The sequence below is a fragment of the Epargyreus clarus genome, unplaced genomic scaffold, assembly GCF_041222505.1.
Source record: "Epargyreus clarus isolate Ecla_fem2 unplaced genomic scaffold, WU_Ecla_fem_2.2 ptg000012l, whole genome shotgun sequence".
Classification (NCBI taxonomy): domain Eukaryota; kingdom Metazoa; phylum Arthropoda; class Insecta; order Lepidoptera; family Hesperiidae; genus Epargyreus; species Epargyreus clarus.
In genome coordinates this window covers 11,805,776-11,828,545 of record NW_027332220.1, presented here as the reverse complement: position 1 = coordinate 11,828,545, position 22,770 = coordinate 11,805,776, and the positions used below count along the sequence as shown (strand labels likewise).

Below are 22,770 nucleotides of genomic sequence, written 5' to 3'. Positions count from 1 at the left end.
TTTTTGAACGAAACATGTATGTATAAATTGTAATAAAAAATATGCTAATCATAATGCACACGTAATGAATTTCTTGCCCTTTAAAATCTCCCAGTATCAGTGGTTTGCGGGCATTCAAGTTTCGCGGGTTCACCTTGTCGGGGTCTTACTGTGTGCAACGCCCGCTTTGTAATTGCGACGCTCAATTGATTTGGGGCGCTGATGATTGTCACGACGTGCATGCGCCAGAGCTGCCGCACGCGCTCATGGCGCTGCTCATACTATTTTTCAATAGAAACACGCGAGCGTGCGCCTGCGTCAATTTTAGCGGACATCCAAATATGATTATTTGTATGTGTTTTAAGGATATTATAAAGGCCGGGTCACACCTCATATTGTATTTTGGAATAATTATGTAATTAGATCCTCAGCAACTTGTAACATAACATGATATGTAAATATATTTAACTTTTTGTGCACGTCAATTTATTTTTATAAGTAATGTGTATTGTGTGTGTCTTAAATTCTATAGGATAGGATAGAGGTCAATAAAACGAGACTTGGACTTTTGAATTTTATTATTAGATTTACACTGTCATTTACAATAAATTTCCATGTAGTTGGTAGGACATAAATCAATATTGCATAACACTAAGGCTAATTGCATCAGTATTTTTTGTGGATAAATTAACAAAAATATATGCAATATTACAAATTCAAATAAAAATAACGCTAATATCTTACTCGGGCACGCACTTGCCGCTCTAGCTCGCAGGAAACAGCATCGGCCAGACACTAACATAGTGAAGATGGAATGTCTTCGAGGGGGCTGCTGCGCCGCGCCCCGTGCATGCCGCGCGCCGCATGCAGCACGCAGCATGCATGCCGCGCCGTGCAGCGCCGCGTGCATGCCGCGCGCACGCAGCACGCACGCCGCGCACGCGCACACACGCGTCACGCGTGCATACATGCACGGCACGCTGCACGCACACGCCAACAATAAATAATTTCCAAGTGCATAACCTTAACCTAGCACAACTTTTAGAACTACCGTTTGTCCTGTAAAAATCGTAAGAGATGTAGCGCTACAGCGATATTTTCGAGAAACATGTGAAATTAAAAAATAAATTAAAATATACAAAATCTCTATCACAATACTCGTAAGTAATTAAAGCAATTCAAGTGTGAATACTCCAAAAGTTGTAATACGAACGAAGCGGGTACATCGACGTGCTCACTCGCCGGCCCCCGTCGACTCCCCGAACCAAATACGCAAATCATCGGACAAACGAACCACATACTACACAGTAGTCACGACTTACACAGCGCTGCGATAAATACGAGTAACGAGTACACGAGCGTACGGAGCGCACAGGACCAACTGGGGACGCCTCTATCGCTCAGCTAAATATTGCAAGTAACTACACATACCTTCTAATAAATGTTACCGTTAAAATATATCAATCAACGATCCAAATGTATACAAATGCAAAATGCAGGCGCGCGGAAGACTCGCTCTCCTTGCGGACGTTGTACAAACGACTATTTGTGCACACCGATCGACTACGCTACCGGAGACCGGGGACGCTTCTACTGCCGCCGTGGTGCTCGTACGGGTCTCGACATCGTTAAATACATTCATTTTACACGCGGTATAAAATATTTAGAAAAATTTACAATTCCCATCTTAGAGAGTAGCCGTCGAAAGATGGAAAGTCTACTAGCGCTCGTAACGTGCAACGGATACACGGATCCCCGCCGGCGGCGCGAGTGTCGGAGCGGAGAAGCCGAGGTAAACATCGTAGAGATCAATTCGAGTGTACCGTTAAGAAAATACATTCTCAAGAACATACAGTTAAAATGCAATACCAAAGTACTCTTCTTAAACATTATATTTTTTTTCGCAATCGAAAACAAAACATTCAATATATCAAAAGAAGTAGATATTTAAAATGTAGGGTCGGTTACATTAGTGATATATAATTTGACACGCACGATACATAACGTCGTCGGGTACAACTGCCAATTTACCGAGAGCGGGGTACGGGACGTCGTTTACAACCGGTCGTCATCGAGGGCTGGGTCTTACATGATACTATAGTTATTTTTTATTATATAAAGGTGTTGCGGGCGGCCCCATTACGAGACGTCCTGGTCCTGGTCGTCGTGCGCGGGCTCCTTGGGCTCGGCCTCGCCCGCCTCGCCGTCGCCCTGCATGTCGGACGTCCACAGCGTGAGGTTGTCCCGCAGCAGCTGCATGATGAGCGTCGAGTCCTTGTAGCTCTCCTCCGACAGCGTGTCCAGCTCGGCGATGGCGTCGTCGAACGCCGCCTTGGCCAGCCGGCACGCGCGGTCCGGGCTGTTCAGGATCTCGTAGTAGAATACCTGCAAACGAACGCTCATGTCATACACACGACTCGCTTAACGAATCATATTATAGACAATTTCTTGCTACTACATTATGTCATCATATCAACAAAGCATATTTTTATAATGACACCTTCTTTCTAACTTATAATAGATAACTGACGATATTTCTATTTAAATTCCACATTTTCATGATATTCGCTTATATTATAACTCTTGAACATATAAATGAAGACAATTCTTCAACACAAGAGAACTGAAGCAGTATAAAATTTAAATAATGGCGTCAATTGAGACATAGAAATAGGTTTATTGACTCGCGAACATTCCGCGGCAGCATCCCGCCCGCTGGCCGCCCGCCAGCCGAGCGCGCCACGTTTATGACGCGCTCGCTAACGGCTTTATCTCGCCAACTCCGTCACGACGTCGTCACGTCACTCTGGAGGGGGGCGAGGGGGAGGGGCACCTCAAATATGCCATCACCGTATCGAGAGATATAGAGTTGTTTGTCTTTCCTCTTGCCTCCGTTAACTGGCATTACTATATATTACACTCGACGTAATGATTGTACTGAAATGTGGCTATGAAAATCTTCAGTCCAGATTAAGATTTTGAGTCCTTCATGGCTCTTTTGAATTCTCTGTTTTTTTTTTTTAATATTCAAATATAATAAGGATTCTGATGAACACCGTAGGAATGTCTAATTCTAAAAAGAATGTCTACTATGATTTTTTGATTATTATTTTAATCAGAGCATCAGAGTACTTTGTTTGAACATAGGTGATTTTGTTGCTTTTACAGAGTGGCTTCTGTGCATATTACTATTACTCTCTGTGTGATATTGGCTTCCTTGAGAACCACCACAAAGACGCCTTCTACCTTAGGCACTCCACTACTGCTAGGAGGCGTGTACTCACTGAGAAGTTGAGCGCGAGGCCGAGGCGGATGGGGTGCGTGGGCGGCAGCTCCGTCATGGCGATGTCGGAGGCGGCCTTGTACGCGACCAGCGAGTTCTCGGCCGCCTCCTTGCGGTCGTTGCCCGTCGCGAACTCGGCCAGGTACCGGTGGTAGTCGCCCTGGAACACACGACACAACATTATTATTCATATTTAATCAACTTAACTAGGCTTAACTTAAATAAATAATTGGCCAAGTGCAACTCGAACTCGCACACAGGGTTCCGTACCACCAAAATTTTCCATTTTTTTCAGTTGTAGTATTTGTTATTATAGCAGTCATTGAAGTAAACACATTGTGAAAATTTGAACTCTCTACAGTTAAATAGATAAAGCGAAAAATAGCAGTTTATTGTATGGCGACCCCCAGTATTTAAGCCCTGTGATAGACTGACAAACAGTGGAGTCTTAATAATAGGGTTCAGTTTTTACCCTTTGGGTATGGAACCCTAATAAAGTAGGAGAATTGGAAATTATATAAATTTTAAGAATTTAAAAGAGTGATTCTGCCGTAAGCCTAGACTGGCCGTAAGACAATACATTTTAGCATTATTTGCTAAGCACCATCAGTCCTTAGAAATTCAATGTTAGATATAACCTTCACCACAATTTGTATGGGTGTGGCTGCTAGTCATCTTCTTGGTTAAAACTTTTGCAGCTCTTTACGTGTAGAGGGTGAATGCAATCTCCTCAATAATAGTAAGTTAAGAGAGTATAAGTAGTATTTTGGGTGTGTACAAAAATGGCCAACCAGTCTTTGTTAACTGCTGTCGGCAAAATAACTGGAAGACTGACTAGCAATTGATCATGCACTCCATCTAATAAGTAGACACCGCTGACTATGTACATGGACATTTGTATCCAACTGCATATAGGATGGGTTCTAGTTCTACCTGAAACCGACATAGGTCCTGAGGACTAAGATGTCATGTGTAAGTATTTGATTGGAGGATGTTTGTCTGTATAATTGAGTTTTGGTTCTCTTACCATATTCACATTAGTAGTCAAAGTCAGATGTCTAAGATACAAGCTTTTGCCGATTATACATATAGTAGCCAAAAATCATAATAATAATTTTTGAAATGTTGTTCTTTTTTAATGTTAGGTACATAAACTTAATAAGGCTCATCTCTTTAAGGAACAAGTATTTACGTAGTAAAATTATGTTTGTAGTTTGCATTTTTACTGGGGATTTGCAAGGTAGCTAAGTTATGAATCAGTATCAAATGCACTAATAAGATTGCTTAATTTTCGAAATGTCACTGTATGAACATCATGTGGTGGATTTGACACACATAGCTTAGGTACCTCCTACGCCGTTGCTGAAAATGAACCTTTGTTTTTGTCATAACTTGAACTATAATCGTATGTAATGTAAATAATTACTGGATATCACTCGTGTACCTAGTCGAGTAACATACAAGTGACCTAGTGATGGGGCGCTTGATTAAAACCTGCGTTAAGTTCAGGCCTTCGGTTCACGTCACTAGTGTGTAAACTAATTTATCTCTTCGCTATCATGATAGTCTTCTTATAAGATTAAAATATTTGTAAATATGTCTACGTAGCGATATCAACAGCTTTACACTGATAGCAGCGCGCGAACCTATCCTTTTATGCTCCGCTATAAATTCAATGAAACATTAATAAAACCATTCGACGCGGTTAATTGGGATCTAAAATTGAAATGGAATTTTAAAACGGAATATACAGGAATCTGATTTGTGTTGCTCGTTTCGTTTATTTGATACATTAATAACGCTAAGTTAATATTCGATCACCTAATACGATAACGGGAGCCATCAGGGGGTGCATAAACAAAATTGCATCGGTCCCGGGTCGCAAGTAGCATCGGCAGCGTCGTCTAGACGCTGTAGACACATAGACGGTATCGATCCCGGAGCCAACGTACGCGGCGAGGCGGCCGCCGCAGGACACGTTACGTAACGGCGAGCGTGCCAGCGCGTGCTAAACCTCACCCAACCCGGCTATCGATTACCCTACTTCCTACTATGCACCCTACACTACTACCGGCCGCCAATGCTGGCTGTGCCAAGTGACGTCACCCGCACGACGCGCCCGTGACGTCAGCGCCGCCGCGCAGGGCGTGGCCGCCGCGGAAAGAACATCCCCAATTCAATAAAACCGTTTTTATGGAAGTCTGCATGCTGATTTGTAGATTACGTGAGCGTAGCTCCCCGGAGATTATTAATAAGAAAGTTTGAAAGCCTGTAATGTGGCGAACTATATGAAACCCGAAAGATTGATGGCTCGAGCTGACAGCGAAATAGAAATAACATTAACCTATTTCTATTGAGTATTTTCCAATATTGCTCTATACTTACATTATGCGCAAGTGAATTTTCTTTAACATTTTTCGATACTTCCTTCTAATGAGTTTCAGAAACTTGGATCGTTAGGAAAAGTCGACGAACTCTCAAGTAACGATTATTGCCAGGACAAAGTAACCGTAATACAAGGACGTATTAAACAGACCCTCTATAGTTTAACCCAAGTCAAAGTTAACGCGATACGTAGCGCGAGTAAATCATTTCATTTGTAAAGTAGCGTGACGCGTGTAATGAGGAAACACATTGTGGAGTTCATTAGCGGTCATTAACAAGCGAGATGCGACGCGCGGCCGCCCGACACCGCCCGCCGCCGCCGCCGCCGCCCGATGTTCAATTACTCGACCACTCAAATATTTCAGGTGCTATGTTTAACTATACCTCTATATAACCTCTATATACCACATCCAAAGTGGATCGTTCTCGCATAAAAGTTTCAATAACTTTACAAAAATTTAGTGAAACTTCAGTAAACCTTCGCACACCTGAGGTCACTTAGCGAATAATTTATTTACGCTAAAACAAAAGGTACTCGAGCACTTAAAGCTAGGGCACAGAGAAAACCTTTTTGTAGGTGCCCCTCTTATCGCCAGCTTAATATAAAAATATCTCGTAGCGTGACTGTGACCAGCTGAGTCGCTCGTTGATATCGGCCACCGGTACAGCGATGTTATAGTTTATGTTAATAAACCAATTAAAACGATACGGTTCACGGAATGTGTAAGAAGTTTACATTGTAATTCCCGGTACAGTTGTATAAGTAGGCCTCTAAAATAGTGATAACGTCTACTTATAACAAATTTGATTTACACTTCTCAAAAGTTTTATAAACGCTAATTCTAGATTTGTAGAAGAATACATTTTTTGTGTTATTTTCAAACTTCGCTGGGATACTTCGACAATATTTCATCCCATCGGTCAAAAAAACTATGCCAGGAATGTATCCCACCAAAAATATTAATGTGAAAAATGTGGCTAAGTTGGCACAAACAACGTTAGGGGATGTACATCAAGTGCCAAGTTTCATAGCACTTCATTAAATTATGACTAGGGGAATGTATACCATTGTGCAATTTGCTGACCAGCGTGGGGAACTGGTCACCTATGTGTATGAGATGTCAGAAAATGCTTAGTGTAGCTATGTGTAGTCTTGAAGATTTAAGCGAAAATTGTTCCGTTCTTGATATTGTACATATATTAGTCTCACCTTCATTTTGTAATAGAACACTTTGGACTCGCCGGTCTGTGAGCTCGGGATGAGGTGCTTGTCGAGCACGCCGAGGATGTCCGAGCAGATGTCGCGCAGCTCCTTCTCCACCTGGCTGCGGTACGCGCGGATCATGTTCAGTTTGTCCTCCGCGCCCTGCAACACACACAAAACAATATGCAATGCACGTCACACTTCACTCGCAAAATTATACTCTCAGATATACAGAATACTACCTCTGGTTTGCACTCAAACAAACTTACAACGCTTTAAAATAAAAAATGTTACAATAGCGGACTACTTGTCAATTGTTAGAGAAATAACCAAATATCTTATTCAAACTAGATGCTTCCACAAAATCCTAGTCAGTTGATCTATTGACACAAAGCGTTTCATATATCGTTGCGGGTTAGTTGGTTGATTTAAGTCATTTACTGAACTTAATAAAATCTCGACGTAGTTTCCTGAATCATTGACACGGTTGAGTCACCAAAGCTAAGTTAATCAGATATTTAAAAACTACGTCTACTAGTCTCTACTATTCTACTTTGTGATTATGATTATTCTTAGATACAATCAGTTTAGACTTTAGAATACCTTTCATAAAAATACTCATGTAAATGATTTATCCAAGTAACACTACCATATTTGGTAATATTATTTATTGAACATGGACGTTGAGGGTATAGAATATAGATGCGTTTCATTCGTTCAGTTCAGAGGTTCAACGAAAAAACATTGGAGAATTTCAATTTCAGCGAGCACAGCTGCGAAATTAAAACTGGTGTATAAAACTACGTTTTTTAATTTCAACCTTTATATTACATTTTTTTCAGCAATTCAGCAGTTTCGATATAAATTTTATATGTTCAGCAACACGTGGTTATTTCCAAACATATAATCTGTAATTTTAGAAATCACAAAGTAGCTAGAAATAAATAACGGTAGTGGCCATAGCCGCTCACGGACAACTGTAATCTGCAATCAAAAGTCGGCTAAAGATGATGAGTTCCTACCCCTGAGAACAATTTTAATGTCTCCTTTTCCCTTTGCAAAACGCTTTAAACCAGAATACAGCAGCGCTGAACGTTACTGTTACAAGGCAGGTCGAACCACGTGTTCTGCTATCTTGTATTAAATAAAACTCGGCAGAATAGCCAACAAGATTGGATTGTCCATTATGGTAATGCGCAGATTGGATCTACAGGCCGAATTGATAGGTATTACGCATGCAAGGGATGAAATTGAAAAACCCTGTCGCCATTTTGAAAGCCTCGAGCTGTGCGGGGCGTATTCACGGGCATAATATATCCCGCGAACTTTCTAGACAAAGCGCTTTCGCAAGCTACAGCGTCGATAAGGGCTCCTCCTCACTATACCGACATACACATCTCGAAACACCTGTCTCTATTGTAGGTACAATTACATATTGATAAAGTTGTCACGATCATAGATACTTCGCTTAAAAATGAGATGTGTAGAATTTACGTGATTGTGAAGATTTTAAGAGTGACGTCTGAGATATAAAATATGTTTGCTCGTTAGAGACTGTGTATTTCTGGATACAAAATATTAGTCTATCTTACTTTATTAGCACAAGAATTTGATCTGTTGTACTCCTCTCATGGGCAATTGTGATGCTGATTATATTTCAGAAATCTCATCACGCTCCAAATATATAATTACTATCCGTTATTTCTACACAATTTGACGAATCTTCAATTTCAAGGTATACCCACATGTCATTGTTTTCGAGTGAACGTAGTGAAAATGAAAAACGCTTCAAACATTTCGTTAGAGCGAGAGCACCGAACGGTAGTAGAGTGTGGACGGGCCGTAAAGGGGCACGAGCGTAACCGGGAGGCTCCGTATCGATTTCGTGCGTCGGCGTACGGCAAGGGTCACCTGATCTGTTCATTAACTGCCAGACGTTTTGTTCGACGGCATTGTGTCCCGAAATTGGGCTGACAAAACCCTTTTACAGTATTCGTTATCTTTAGTTAAACATGTTACACATTTTTTAAGTATGACATGACATTCCGGCCAAGATTTGCCTTTATACCACTAGTATAAGTATAAATGTGAAGCAAGTGGTTTTTAAGTAATAACTAATGTATAGGAAAAAGGAAACTCAATACGTGTCTTGAAGAACAGGTTAATGAAAATAATTATTTAATTACTTAAATTCTTATGCTTATTACATACAATGGCCTTTTAACAAATTATAAAAACTCTGAAAGTTATAGAAGTCTACGTAGCGAAGTGTCAAACCATTTTAATTCTTCGGTGTAATAAACAGTTATGCATTTCTGGCAAAATTTGAATGTAAACTGGCAACTAACTTAAGAAAAGGCTACGTTTTTTGTCGGTATGCCTAAGCAAATAATTATTCCAGTTGTCTTAGATCGAAATTTTGAAGAAAATTTTAGCACCATTAAGGCCATATTCACGAGTCTGATTATGAAATTGCAAACCGGTAGAACCGATCGTAAATCGATCGCGGCGGTACCACGACCCCACCCTTTTGTCTTATAACAGCTGTGTTCAGGGATACGTCTTCTGTGTTACGCCTTAAAGGGTAGAGACACACGAGGTGCTCCAGTTTAGTGTTCAGGGGTAGAAAAGTATTTATAGCAGACTTGAGGTAAGACGCCAAAACAATTTGTAGTTGCTACCGATGTCCACTTGCGGCTTTGACTACTTACCATAAGACGGACTACACTGATACCTATTATATTTTTTTTTTCATAAATTGACTACTATGAGGTGTATGTGATGAGACCCATGAAATACGATAACGTAGGAGCTCTCTATACATGCGCAGCGCTGCATGCCCGCATGCCACATCATTAGCATACAGCGTCTGATCAATACCACAACACCCATTAGCCATGGGAGGTACTTTTACAAATTCGCTCAATTTGCATAAAATTCTAATTTACAAAATGCATTAACATTTTTATTCCGAGGTTATGTCGAGGTTTTACAGTAGTGGGCAAGTTACAGAAGTGCTGTCCAAGGAAATATACAGTCCACCAACCTACGAAACCAGCTAATTTTATTTAATATCTTATATTGCCATACAGTTACAGTTATACAATCGAAATATCTACTCATCATTAACTCGTTAACGATAAAGATAGTCTGCGGTTATTGTGAAATAATAACGCTATTAGATTCACAATCAACTGTTTCCATTAAATTATGATAGTAGTATTAATTATACCTTTTTTTACCGTCGAAAATACCACAATGGATAAGCGACATATAAGTGAAATGAAAAGCATTATACTAGACGGAGTGTAGTAGTCTGCATAATGACACCTTCCACCCACAAGCAGCTGTGACGATGATGCGTCCACATTCATTTTAATGGGTCGCCCGTGTCTTAGAGACAAAGAACACATTGTTAGGTGAATCTGTTAGGCTGTTAGGCACTAACAGGATAGGCGAGCCGCGCGAGCGCTGCAAATTACCTGATCAATATGTAAATCTGACCTCACCCGCGCCGCCCTTGACACTTTTACGCCCTCAATAACTGAAGCAGTGGAACGATTCTTTCAGTAGAATACGGTTTTTATAATGCAGCCTCATTTCGCAACAGTTTCAGCAAACAGCCAACAGATAAGCTTTAAGGGAGCTTTTCCGAATAAAAAATGCTCGAAATTGTTTCAGATATTGCCACTACGTTTAGAATTATATCAATTAGCGACGTAATTGGTGGCAGTGAACTCCGCGTAGCGATGAAACACATTGAATCGTCCCGATGACCTTCTCATTATCTCGAACGTGATTATAATTTTATGAATAGAAATCATTTTATTTTTTAGAGTTCAAATGTATGAGAATAAAAATGAGAAAATGAAATGGCAAGGGTAACTTGAAATAAAAGGGCATATTACAGAGATATAAGATTCTATGACTTATAAACGAAAAAAATACTACTCGTAAAAATCAAAATCATACAAAGGGTGTTTTCTCATAGATCCGAACGCCCGCATAAGAGACCGCGTGCAAGTTAACGAAATAAGTAAAATCAATACTCATAATATTCTCTCTGAACCAGCCGCGAGGGTACTTAGGGGTCGATAAATTAAATTGTACGGGAATGAGAAAGCAAAAGTACGGCGATGAAATGAAATAAGCATACGTACTTACCCACCTACATGATTCTTGTGATGTTTTATACGTCCCCTAATTCTAAAGATAATACAAATTCTACAATAAAATCCTTGGTATAAAAGTATTTTAGATTGGTAATTTTGAAGTTATTGCTGGTTATTACATATTGTAGCAGTTCTACTGTGCATTTTTTCTTAATTATTATGTAGGAATCTATATTTAATTTTGGCGTAAAATACCCTATTGAAATTCATGAGAACATGCAATCGAAATAAATTTAACTATTTTAAAAACTAACTGGCAAAACTACAACCACTTACTAACTCATAAGCTAAAGTCCACGCGAACGGAAGATAGTATAGATATAGATTTACAAGAAAAGCGCGCAGTTCATTGGCATTTTGACGTGTGTGGCTAAGTTTCGCCGAGAGCGGAGGATCTCGAGTGCTGTAAGTGTTCAGTTCCGTTTCCATTGTGGGCGGGCACGGAGCGAATTACACAGATAGTGTTACAATAGTGGTGGTTCACAATCAGCGACCTCAGGGGCGAAGCGACAATTGGCGCGCTAGTAACGACCACCGCGGTATTGGCGTATATGAGTACTTACTACATGGCGCAGTGTAGTGAGTCACGCTGCACGGGGCACGCTACATGCGGAATGTCTTGCATATCCGCCCCGTAGCGACGGATACGACATGAAAATTCTATACGGAACGGCCTTAACGTAACCAACCATTAACATAATTGACGTATGACCGAAGCATACTATTAAGTTTGAAGCAATACGTGCATAGTGTACTCTTTTACTCATATTTAATACTCGCAATACTGCCTTTTCAGTGTTAGGACTGAAATGTAGTTCATACTTGATAGTCGTTTGGAAAAGGTGTCATTTTATTATGATTTCATTGTATGTGAGAAAGTAATCCTTCAAATCAATCGGACGTATTGAGTGCTTGTCAAAAGTGATGCTTTTTTTTTACAAAATTCCTTCATAATCCCCTTGTAACGTCACTAAACGGTATTTATGTTTCTAGTTTCACCAATGAAGCTGCGCGCCAGGAGGCAGCCAATGTTAAGAGATTGAAACAGACATTCAAAAAAGATAAAATTTCAGTTGTATGATTCTTATTACGAATATTGACAAAAACGTGACAAATTGATATAGAACGAATTCTGCGGATAGGATTTACTTATAAATGATGTTAGCAATCAAAAACTCGCGTCGCCCCTTCACACTTCGAGGAATTGTGACACGAGCGTGACAATTTTTATCCAAGTTATTTGCGCAATACTTGCTCATTATTGACCGAAGGATTACGTATTGGTGTGAGTCACTGGCGGGCGCGCAACGCAAGAATGAATTGTACGACGTCGCGTAGCGTAAACTGGAAGGTCGATTTGGTAGTTTACAGCGCATAAACAGGTAAGCCTCATTACCTATTTAGAATATTGTTGAAAAAGGCTAGTACGAATTTCGTTCTAAAATATTTATCAGTAGTATGGAAGCGCATACAGTCAACCTTGATCATTTCTTTACTCAGACTAAGATCACGAAGTTCACATGGTATTTAATTATTTATTAATTACATATTTCATAATGTTAGAGGGCTTATTACGTTAGTTAGCCTTTTATAAATAGATATTGAATATTAGACGGGAATAAGAATGCCATGCGTAGGATAGCTAACGCTGTACCATACAAGCTTTTATTAAGCTTTTGTTTGATATAAAGACGTAGAAGTACACGCCTCAACGTACACAAGTATCAAGGACTGCATTCAATAAACAAGTACGGCATTCAATAAACTAACAGCTTAACGACTTCTCGCCATCTTGATAACCATCTACATCCAGATTAAGATCACTCCGAGCGCATCGTGTGGACGCAAAGCAAATTGCACGTTGCAACGTGACCGGGACGTCTCCGTGACAACAAGTGTAAATCGGCGCAACAATTGACAAGTTCAATTTGATTGCACTCGGCCTGTGGCAATTGTAAAATTGTGCTGATAGTCCCACAATGGGCGAGGTTTCAATCAGTGGCCTCAAGAGCGCTTATATCTCGCGTTTGTCGATTGCGGACGCACTCAACTATGAATACAGACGAACTGCACTCACTTTGAGACAAATGGCAAAATGCAATTTCAGTTTTCGACACATTCCTAAGTAGAACACGATGCGCGCAAAACTTCCAAACTTGCTTAGTGGTGTACTCTTGGAGATAATGTCTTATCAGATTAAAGTATCTAGAATAACGTCAGAAAAAATATGCTTTGTTACGTAGTTTCAATTTAAATAAAGAAATGGATTTAAGGGACCGATAATAATCAGATAAACTTCGATAACTATCTATTTAATTATTACTAAGAAATGTGGGTGAAATATAGAAATCACTGGAATTCGAGCATGTTAAGGCAAAGATAAGATAATTTTACGGGAAATGACAAACCATACTTTTTACCCAGAAAATTATAACATTGTCCAAATTCCGTATATAAAGTCTGGATGTGGGCGGAACGCCAACTGTTTCCCATTTATTACCAATTTTATGACTACAAACATCTTTAGGTCATACTAACAACTTATAAACTTAACCGGTGAAAAATATCTGGCACCTTTATAAGTCGCTAAGCATCCCAAGGACCGGGAAGGTCTTAAGCGTCTCATAGAATAGGTATAACCAATCAACGATTCAATTTAGTTGGCAGCAGTCTTGTGCTGATAGCCAATCAACTACCCAATCAATCTAGATAGTCGTACCTACCCTTGTTTTAGATTGTATAATCGAATTTGCGGTCTTAAGTTTTTTTGTGCATCACAATAGGGTCGAGCACGTAGCGTTAGATAATATCTGTACTTTAGCAAGCTATCAGCAAAGTTTAGAAACACTGAACACGGTTGGTTTTTGGATAGGCAATAAAAGCAAATATTTGGAAAGTAAAATTAAGCAGCGAGACCGACACTTGGTTTCAGTTGTTATAAGTGTCAATTGACTACAGGGTCAACAACTAACCCACTGAGATCCACTCTAGCTATAAATAAAAATTAAAAAAGGGTAATATTTTGCAACCACATCCCACTGTTCGTCGCGGGCTCAAAGACCTGTGCTCATGCTTGCAGGGAAAGCTCCACAACTACCACATCAATCTTCTCCTGGTTTGGCTAGCGCCAAGTGGAGTTAGCCTTCACCACGTCCTCCAGTGCGGATTGGCCGAGACATTCTTCTGATGCCCGTCTCAAAACGACCGAGGAGTCAAATAAGCACACAGGACTAAATTTGCACTCCATGTGGTTCACAATTCACACGCCCTTCGCACCAAAACAGCGTGGATGCAAGAAATTATCTTGGCAGACAAGACATTCACTCCCACTACAATATTTGCACTGATATGAGTCAAGAGTTACGCAGACACGCCGGTATATCTGCGTCAACCGGCTCGTAACTCTTGACTAAGTGTAATGGAATTTAGGGGGTTACGAATGAAATGCAAATAAACCTGAATCTGGTGAGACAGCGTTGAATAGCGGTAATGACTGCTCGATCTATGGCACTGATACCGATATACTATCAGATAGATATTCCAATGCCGGGCACTTGTCACCCCACATATAGGAGAGATCTGAAGCATATTTTACTATGCTGCACTGGTTGGTAAAGTCAGGTACGGCTTAGTAGAGAACCCATGTGGCAAGTTTTAAATCTGACCTTTAGGGCTTTTTATCTTAAGTATTATCTCCCGATTGCAAATATTGTCTTCGTTTTGGAATGGCTATGCTTAGTTTGACCAAAACTTAGGAAATTATAACAGCCGGGTCACTACATTCACTATATTCGTTTCTATTTGACAGATTGGCGTAGCGATTATGAAATTGTAATATACCGATTACCGAAGCGATTATCGATATAATTTTGGTATAATTTGTATACATTTAAGGTCCATTAGACCATTCAAAGCACTTGATTAATCTAGGTGCATAATTCCACGTGGCTGTGGGAATTCTATTTAGAGAAATAAATGACTAACACTTTACTAATATAATTTTCCTTACAAATAATACCTACTTATGTATTTTCGTATTTACAGTTTTCTTGTGAGTAATTAGGTGAGTAGGTGTACTAAAGGAAATTTAAAAAAACATATAATCATACGGTACGACATTAGCTGTTACCGGTGATGATTAAGAATGAATTGTCCTTGACCATATTTACAACTATAATATACTCATTGAAACGATATCCTAAGCTAATAATTTTTCGATTTTTCTGTTAGTCGAAGAACAACCGTAAATAAGACCGATTTTTTCCTGATTTAAGATTGTCAAGTGACAACCCGAAGGCTAGCAAGGTTTATTCCGCCCCACTCACTGTCATAATTTGGAAGTCTAGTCCAGTTACTGCAGCTAAGAACCGGAATTTCCCGTTTCAGAGTTTCTAGTATTGCGAAAAAATGTTGAACAGGCAACAATAGTGCATTTAACATAGGTTCGCTTTAAATAAATACTTTATATATTTCTTTTTCTTATATATCTTTTCTTCATTTTAATGCCGTTAAGATAACATTAGATCACCTTATACACCCAACTCTCCCTAACCACATCCATCAAACCAGCTTACAGCTCAAACAAATAATAGGTGTGACTGTGGCGATGTTGCGGTCAAATCATAAGTAGTTATACCACCTGCCATATCTGTTGGTTCAATAATATTAGTTTCTTCTTTTTAACCAATTCGTCGCCCATCCATCATCAATAACTCTCGCTCACACTCGTTATTTACACTTGTGCTATTTGGATTAAACGATTCCGAAGTCCGATAAGATTCCAATAAAGTGAAACGCATTCGATGCATTTTGTTAATGACATGTTCGCTTTACTGTTTGAAAGATATCATTTGGACATAATGTGGTGTCGATAATGAGAAGAATATTTAGAGTGATAAATGACTGACAACATTTATGACTGCAACAATATTTTTATAATATTAATCAAATCAGAGTTGTCGTCCTATGCATCTTTGGTTTAGATTCCCGATCAACCAGATTTATGTTTTGTCAGTGTGCAGTTTGATGCCATGACCGTGACAATAGCAATTTATCACACATGACTGTAGTGTCAATCTAAAATGTGAACACAGGACCAACTTACTCCCCATGAGTCCAGTACTATGCCCTGAAAGTTCCAAGTACTTACCGCTGTTAAAAAATGCTCAATAGAATGAAATATAGTTACTAAGTATTGTAACATTTTTTTAAAGAAACCCTCAATACATTCAAAGTCTGTACGTCTAAATCCGATCTAAATATGTCTCTAAGATGGTTACCGAGTGTACAATACAGAGAGATAAACAAAAAATGAAAATCTGTACAGTATTCTACACTTTTGTATCCGTGGATGCAATTTATATGAACTTAACATGTTAATGATTTTGAAATTAAAGACAAATACTCTCCGATTACCATTACCTATATCCATGCAAATCTACTAACTAATCTACCTACTAATAAGTACAACTGCGTTTTACGTAACACAATTAGCCACACAATTATAACCAGAGACACAGCTGTAGTTTGTAAAAGCAATTAAAATTAAATAATCCTAATCTAATTAGGTAATTCGCGTGTAAATAACAGTTGCAGATAAGGAGGCAATGTTTAGTGTCTTATCAGGTTTTTTCCCATTATCGGACAAAAGTTATCTTAGAACTCGTCTGCCTCGTAAATTGAATAAATAGATATTAGACACGATATATCTTTACGCAATCGTGTCGTAGGAAAATGGGAACTGAATTTGTTGAAAGGCTAAGGCTAATCCTATAATATTTCTGTGTAATTTTAGCAAAGTTTAAAGTTAATTCGTAGGATATTTATTAAACCTCTTTACAGGATATTATTGCAAACCGACAACAGTAAAACTTTATAACAAAGACAAGACGAGGTAAAGATGCGGACGTTTTATACCGAAAATGGTCCATGTTCGAAAATGAAATCATGTTCCAGCTTATAGCTGTAAAATTTTGATAGGAAGTGCAAGGAGGCGGAGCAACTCGCGTACGCTCATGAAATAAAATAGTCATAACCACCCACACGTCCACCCATAAGTTTGCAGTAAGAAACAGTTTGAACGTTACAAAACTGACAAAATTAGTCGGCTGTAATCGGCAAAACTAGACAAAAGATATCCAATGATACCACAAGTTTTATCAGGCGAAGAATCACTAACAGCCAAACGGCGTTAATAGTTCGTTTTTAATATGCCCATCGCCTATCTAGCGTTCGTTGAAGATAAGATAAGCACGAGTAGCGTGCCGAGAAGCCCAATTTCTAACCTAAGGGTAGATGTAATCTTCTTGACGAGTGCAATGGACAAACCCGATGAAATTAAACAAAGAAGAGTGGTACATTTAACAGTTAAGTATTTATAAAGAACAAGTACATGATATTCTAGACACCTGCGACAACTATCAGTCTCGTTTTAACTCCGTACTTCGCTCGACCAATCCTGATTGAAGCAGCATTATGAAGTATGCTCCAGACCTACATTTTCATGTGTGATCCGTACCCAGTAACAGAAGATAAATAAGGTTGCCCAGCCAGGTGTTCCAGCCCACGTAGAGCCCAGGATCTGCGACATCATGTACATACCTTGGTCTCTTCCTTCTGTTCGATGGAGGAGATGATCCGCCAGGAGGCGCGGCGCGCGCCGATCACGTTCTTGTACGCGACCGACAGCAGGTTCCTCTCCTCCACGGTCAGCTCGTTGTCGGACACGTTGCGCGACGCCACGTTCTTCATCGCCTCCACCATTTCTGCAACAAGCGACGGAGCGTTATACGCATAACCTAAGCTCGTATATTTAAGCACGAATCTACCTGGGATGCTATATTATATTTAAACCTGTATTGATTTAAAAATAATATTTTTTTAAAAAAACGTTATGTGCATGCCGATTTTGAACATAAAAATTAATACTCGTTCACGCAACAGTTCACGCAACATATTAAAATTGCATATTTAATGCAATTAATACATCAGCATGACATTGAGTGGTTACTGCCTACTATGGACATCTGTAAGCAATTCCAAATGGGACAAAAATTCAATTGGGGTCAATTAAAATCGAATTACTGCCCGCTAAAGTGAATTGTAAAGCAGGCACGAGTCAATTCAAAAAAGACTTTTCCTAAAATAACTTATACTATTCATAAAATAATACTACGACTGCAAGGCAGTCGAGTCACGAAAACTTTCAAACCTCACTTCTATGTTCACACGAATTTCACATGTTATTATATATGTACATAACATTAAAAGAATATTATTTCCATATTTATTTATGTAAAATTCATTTAAGGTTTTCAACATTACAAATCAATAAAAGCGCCTTGTAATTTCTATGACAATCATACAAATGCTGTAAATTAATTATTTTGGGAAAATACCTCGTAAGTTTTGATGATAATACAAATTCTGTTATTACTTATTATCGCATTGAAAAAGAAAATATGTAGGTCGAGGTATCGCGTGACATAATATACGAAAATATGGTAGTGTGACAAGGCACAACGTAATAACTTGCGGACGGCCCCCGCATGAAATTAGTCCATTTAAATATATGAACCTTCAAGCTAAGCGATCCAAATTTATGGAAACTAGGAAAATTGGGAGACCCACATTAGTCAACATTGATGAGCGTTACCATCCTAAGGTCACGGCGCAATTAAAATGAGTCCTCCGGAGTTTACAATGACAACCCTTGTTTTGGCGTATTGGATTATCTAAAAAAAATTCCAAACCACAATAGAGCAAGGCTATAGAGATATACTCATACTCATGTTGTCCTTAGTTGGGTACCTAGCCCGTGGCATTGAGTTTCAGGAAACAAATGATAGAAGTATATAAACCAATCGATTTTTAATTATGGAGAGTGTTTTTATGTCAAACTTTAAATAATATAATGTAACACCCTTATTGAAAAATGCTCAATAGCAGTATATTTGCTATTTCATGTTTTGTACTTTCCCATCACATAATATGAATGTAAAAACTAAAGACACAAAGCATACAATAGCTAAAATGCTCGTTAAACTTTTATGAATAGATTTTTTTATTCGCTAACTTTAAATTAAAAAGTACTCTCCAGTTCAAAGTATTAAAAATAAATGGAAAAAAAGAATTCTATCACTTAAACTTTTCTCAATGTTTATGCAAAATAAAACAAATATTTATATAGTCAAAGAAAGAATGAATGTTTTTTTTTCATCAAATATTTATCTGTAACATAACAAAAAATGGAGCCAGTTTAAAGTATGGATGTAACCGATTCATTAATAATTAATACAAGATTAATGTAATTAAAAACTTTGTACTAATTTAAAATACATGGGATACTGTAAATCAGTACAAAGTTTTTAATTACACTAATAGTAATAAATAACATAATATAAATTAAGAAAAAATATATTATTTGAACAATTTTTATACATACAATCAGGTCACAAATGTGTCTTCTGAATTTCATACATCATTATTTTACTAGTATTGTATTACGTACAAATGCTATGTTACTGCCAAAAAATTATTGACTTTATGTAATAACGTCATGAATACAATCATATGGGATCAATATTCATGTCATCATTCAGTGTTTTAGAATTAAGTCAATTCACATTTATAAATTTAAAAATGTTTTGAGTCTCAACTCATTAGTATTTTTGGTATATACCAAGTGAAGTGAATATTCACTACTTTCGATTGTTTGTGGTCCATACCATGTCTTTTTTAAATTGGAAAGTTAAGTGGGCGGCTTAAAAGCAATGATTCCAATAAGACAAAGTTATATGACAAAAAATTATTGTTGTGTAAAGGGCTGTCTAAGATTGAGGCATGTCATGTGCAGGTTGATGACCACAATTATTATATAAGCAACACTTATATAATACCCCGTGCATCTGTAGCATTTCTCAACAACTGGACCACTGGTAGTCTGCAGCGGCAATAGAAGTAGTGTGTGTATTGCATGTCTTTCTATAGTAGTATTTTTATATCAGAGAGACATTGGTAAAAAATTTTTTTCAACCGGATTTTACAAAGAAGTACTTTAAATTAAAAGTCTTTTTATATTCAAGCACCAAAATAATTTGCTAATTGGTGGTCCACGATAACACAAAAAATGTGTTAAATGATCAATTATGTTAAAAAGGTTAAGAATCTCTAACTCAAGACATCCATAGCAAGGGAGTGGTCTTATTTCACACCAACACCATCCACCCCTACCACCCTTTGCAGCTAGCTATACAAAAATAGCAGTGTTCTAATGTGATGTATATGCCACACCCTTAGACCCAAAAAACTATTTGTTTAAAAAAAAATTGTAATATTATAGATATGGAATGTGTAGATTTTTATTTATATTCATAATTGGGTGTCAGTTAAATACTTTATACATATTTTACATACATTTTTAAGATGTGGCAATAGATGGAGGTAATATAGCTAATATTTTTTAGTTAAAATATCCTTTTGAAAACTTTATCACCATTATTCTCTTTTTCATGGGATGTTGCAATTACCCACAATCCCATTGTAGAGATTTTGTGACGCCCCAAAAATAGTGTCTCATGTGTCTCGGAACAATTTTTTTGTAATGAATTGAATTTAAATTGAAAATATGAAATTGAGGACATGTTAAATGTGATCTTGCTTCTCCATCCAAATTGAACATAATTATTTATTGAATAATTTCTGATAATTTTATCCGAATTCATAAAAGCCATTGAACTTGTCAAATAACTCAATAAACTTAGACATGTGAAACCTAACATATCAAGATCTGTCTAGTAAGTAATATTAAATTTTAGAGACATCTGGGTGGCTATAAAAAATGTAATACAGAACAATGTCATATTCAGCTCATAAATATTATAAAGTGCAAGCATGACCTCCTAATATTCAGCAGTGGTTTTTTATGTCTGCATGAATCAGAGTAAGTGCATGACTAACAAAGTGAAAGCACTGAGAAAGTGTTAGTTGATACATAAATTAAATACTTGTCTGCAGCTTAATGGAGAACACACCAGAAATTGGAATTAGGGACAAATTTTATTTAGCTTTCCAATTTTGAGCATTTCAATTCAATGAGATTATACCAACTGGGAATTCCCCAGAAATAAAAAAGTGAAGTCATGCTAATTTACTGGGTTTCACATTGAAATTATTGATCCAGTCAATGCAGCGACAAAACCGGGCGTAGCTACTCGGTTACAATGCTAATGACTATACAGAGTGTGTGAAAGTCCAGATAACCTTTACAATAGATGCTTTATCTTGATTCAGAAGATGCGCGATAAATCCAGACAGATTCGCAGCCCGCTCGAGATAGCGAACAATAGGTGAAACGGCCGCCGTTAGCCGATCTCTAAAACCCAGTTATCCTAAATATCTAGAACATTCCGACATCTACTGACTGATCTATCCAAGGTACGCTATGCATGACTGAGCTCAATGACATCGATTGAATAGACTACTTGCCAGTTACAGGAAAAAGGACACATTTTTTCAGAATGATTCTGACATTTTTCATGTTTTAGCACCTAAGCTAGCGTTTAGAGGTATTAAATATAAGTCTACATAGCTTGAGAGAGGTATTAGGTGCCGAACTAATCTCATTCCTCGTTTTTGTCACTGTAAAAAGGTAAAGGGCATCCCACCGGCGGATGACGCATCGATCGCTGACCAAGCCTAACGAATGCCATTGATTTCTTACAGTTGGGCTGATAAATCGCTCAAAATGAATGTATTGTACAATTTTTCTCCCAAGAAAAGGTCGAAAGGGAGGTATACTATCTGATTTCGGGTAGAAAATTTTTAGACTATCACCAAATCGTCTTTCAACTGTCGGCGAAAATACGAAGGAATTTTATGCCCCTAATACTAAAGATACTGTAAAAATATGTACTCACCATCATAGCGCTCCGCCTGTTCGGCTAGCTTCGCTTTATACACATTATCTTCCCTTTCCGACATTCTGGATGACAAATGATTTTTCACTAACTAAAACCGAATCGCCAGGTCACTAATTCACCAAGATGGCCGCGCCCGCCAACCGAATCCGAATTCGATCTTCAACTAAACTCCGCCCATGACGTCATAGAAATGGCAGCTTCCGTTCAAGCATTATTGCCAGTATAAAACGCAATGTATTTCCTGTGACGACTAGAATTAATTTATTAAAAAAATATTTATTACTATAATTATTAGTTTTAAACTATTTTACTGTTTTATTAAAATAAATAAAATGAAAACGTTCAATAGTTTTTTAAAACAAATTCACTTTTTATCCTAAAACTTATATAAACACAAATTTACAGAAAGATTTTATCTGAAAAAAAAAAGATTTATAAAGAAAATTATTTGTATAAAACTAAAAACACTAAATGTACTAAAAACACGGCGTTCTATTTCACGGGAGAATTCGTCCAGTGGGTGAATATGTGGACTTAAATGATTTATCAGTCAGTGGCAGACTAACAGAGATGCAAAGGGATAATGTGCCCCGGGTCTTCAAATGCGTATAAATTCCCTTGATCAAAACTTTTTAAAAATTAGCTTTCTTCCTGAGTTGGCTAGAGGTCGTGTACATTTGATTTACCTTTAGATTTGCCGCCATACACGCCCCCACACTTTTACCGCTGTAAAAGTGTGGGGCACCATCACCTTAATCTGCTGCTGCATTTAGGATGTGCAAAAAATCTTAAGTTTTGATTTAGAATACATTCATAAATTTAAGATTC

General features: G+C 38.0%; 1 protein-coding gene across 1 annotated transcript; it reads right to left on the bottom strand.

Moving 5' to 3' along the window:
- Positions 1–539: 539 nt before the first annotated feature.
- Positions 540–22,135, bottom strand: 14-3-3epsilon (tyrosine 3-monooxygenase/tryptophan 5-monooxygenase activation protein epsilon). Its single transcript, XM_073078585.1, has 5 exons — positions 21,940–22,135; positions 17,624–17,787; positions 6,858–7,013; positions 3,264–3,422; positions 540–2,364 (listed from the first exon to the last, which is right to left on the bottom strand). The coding sequence occupies exons 1-5, from the start codon at positions 22,001–22,003 to the stop codon at positions 2,119–2,121; spliced, it is 789 nt and encodes a 262-aa protein (XP_072934686.1). The 5' UTR covers positions 22,004–22,135; the 3' UTR covers positions 540–2,118.
- Positions 22,136–22,770: the final 635 nt, after the last annotated feature.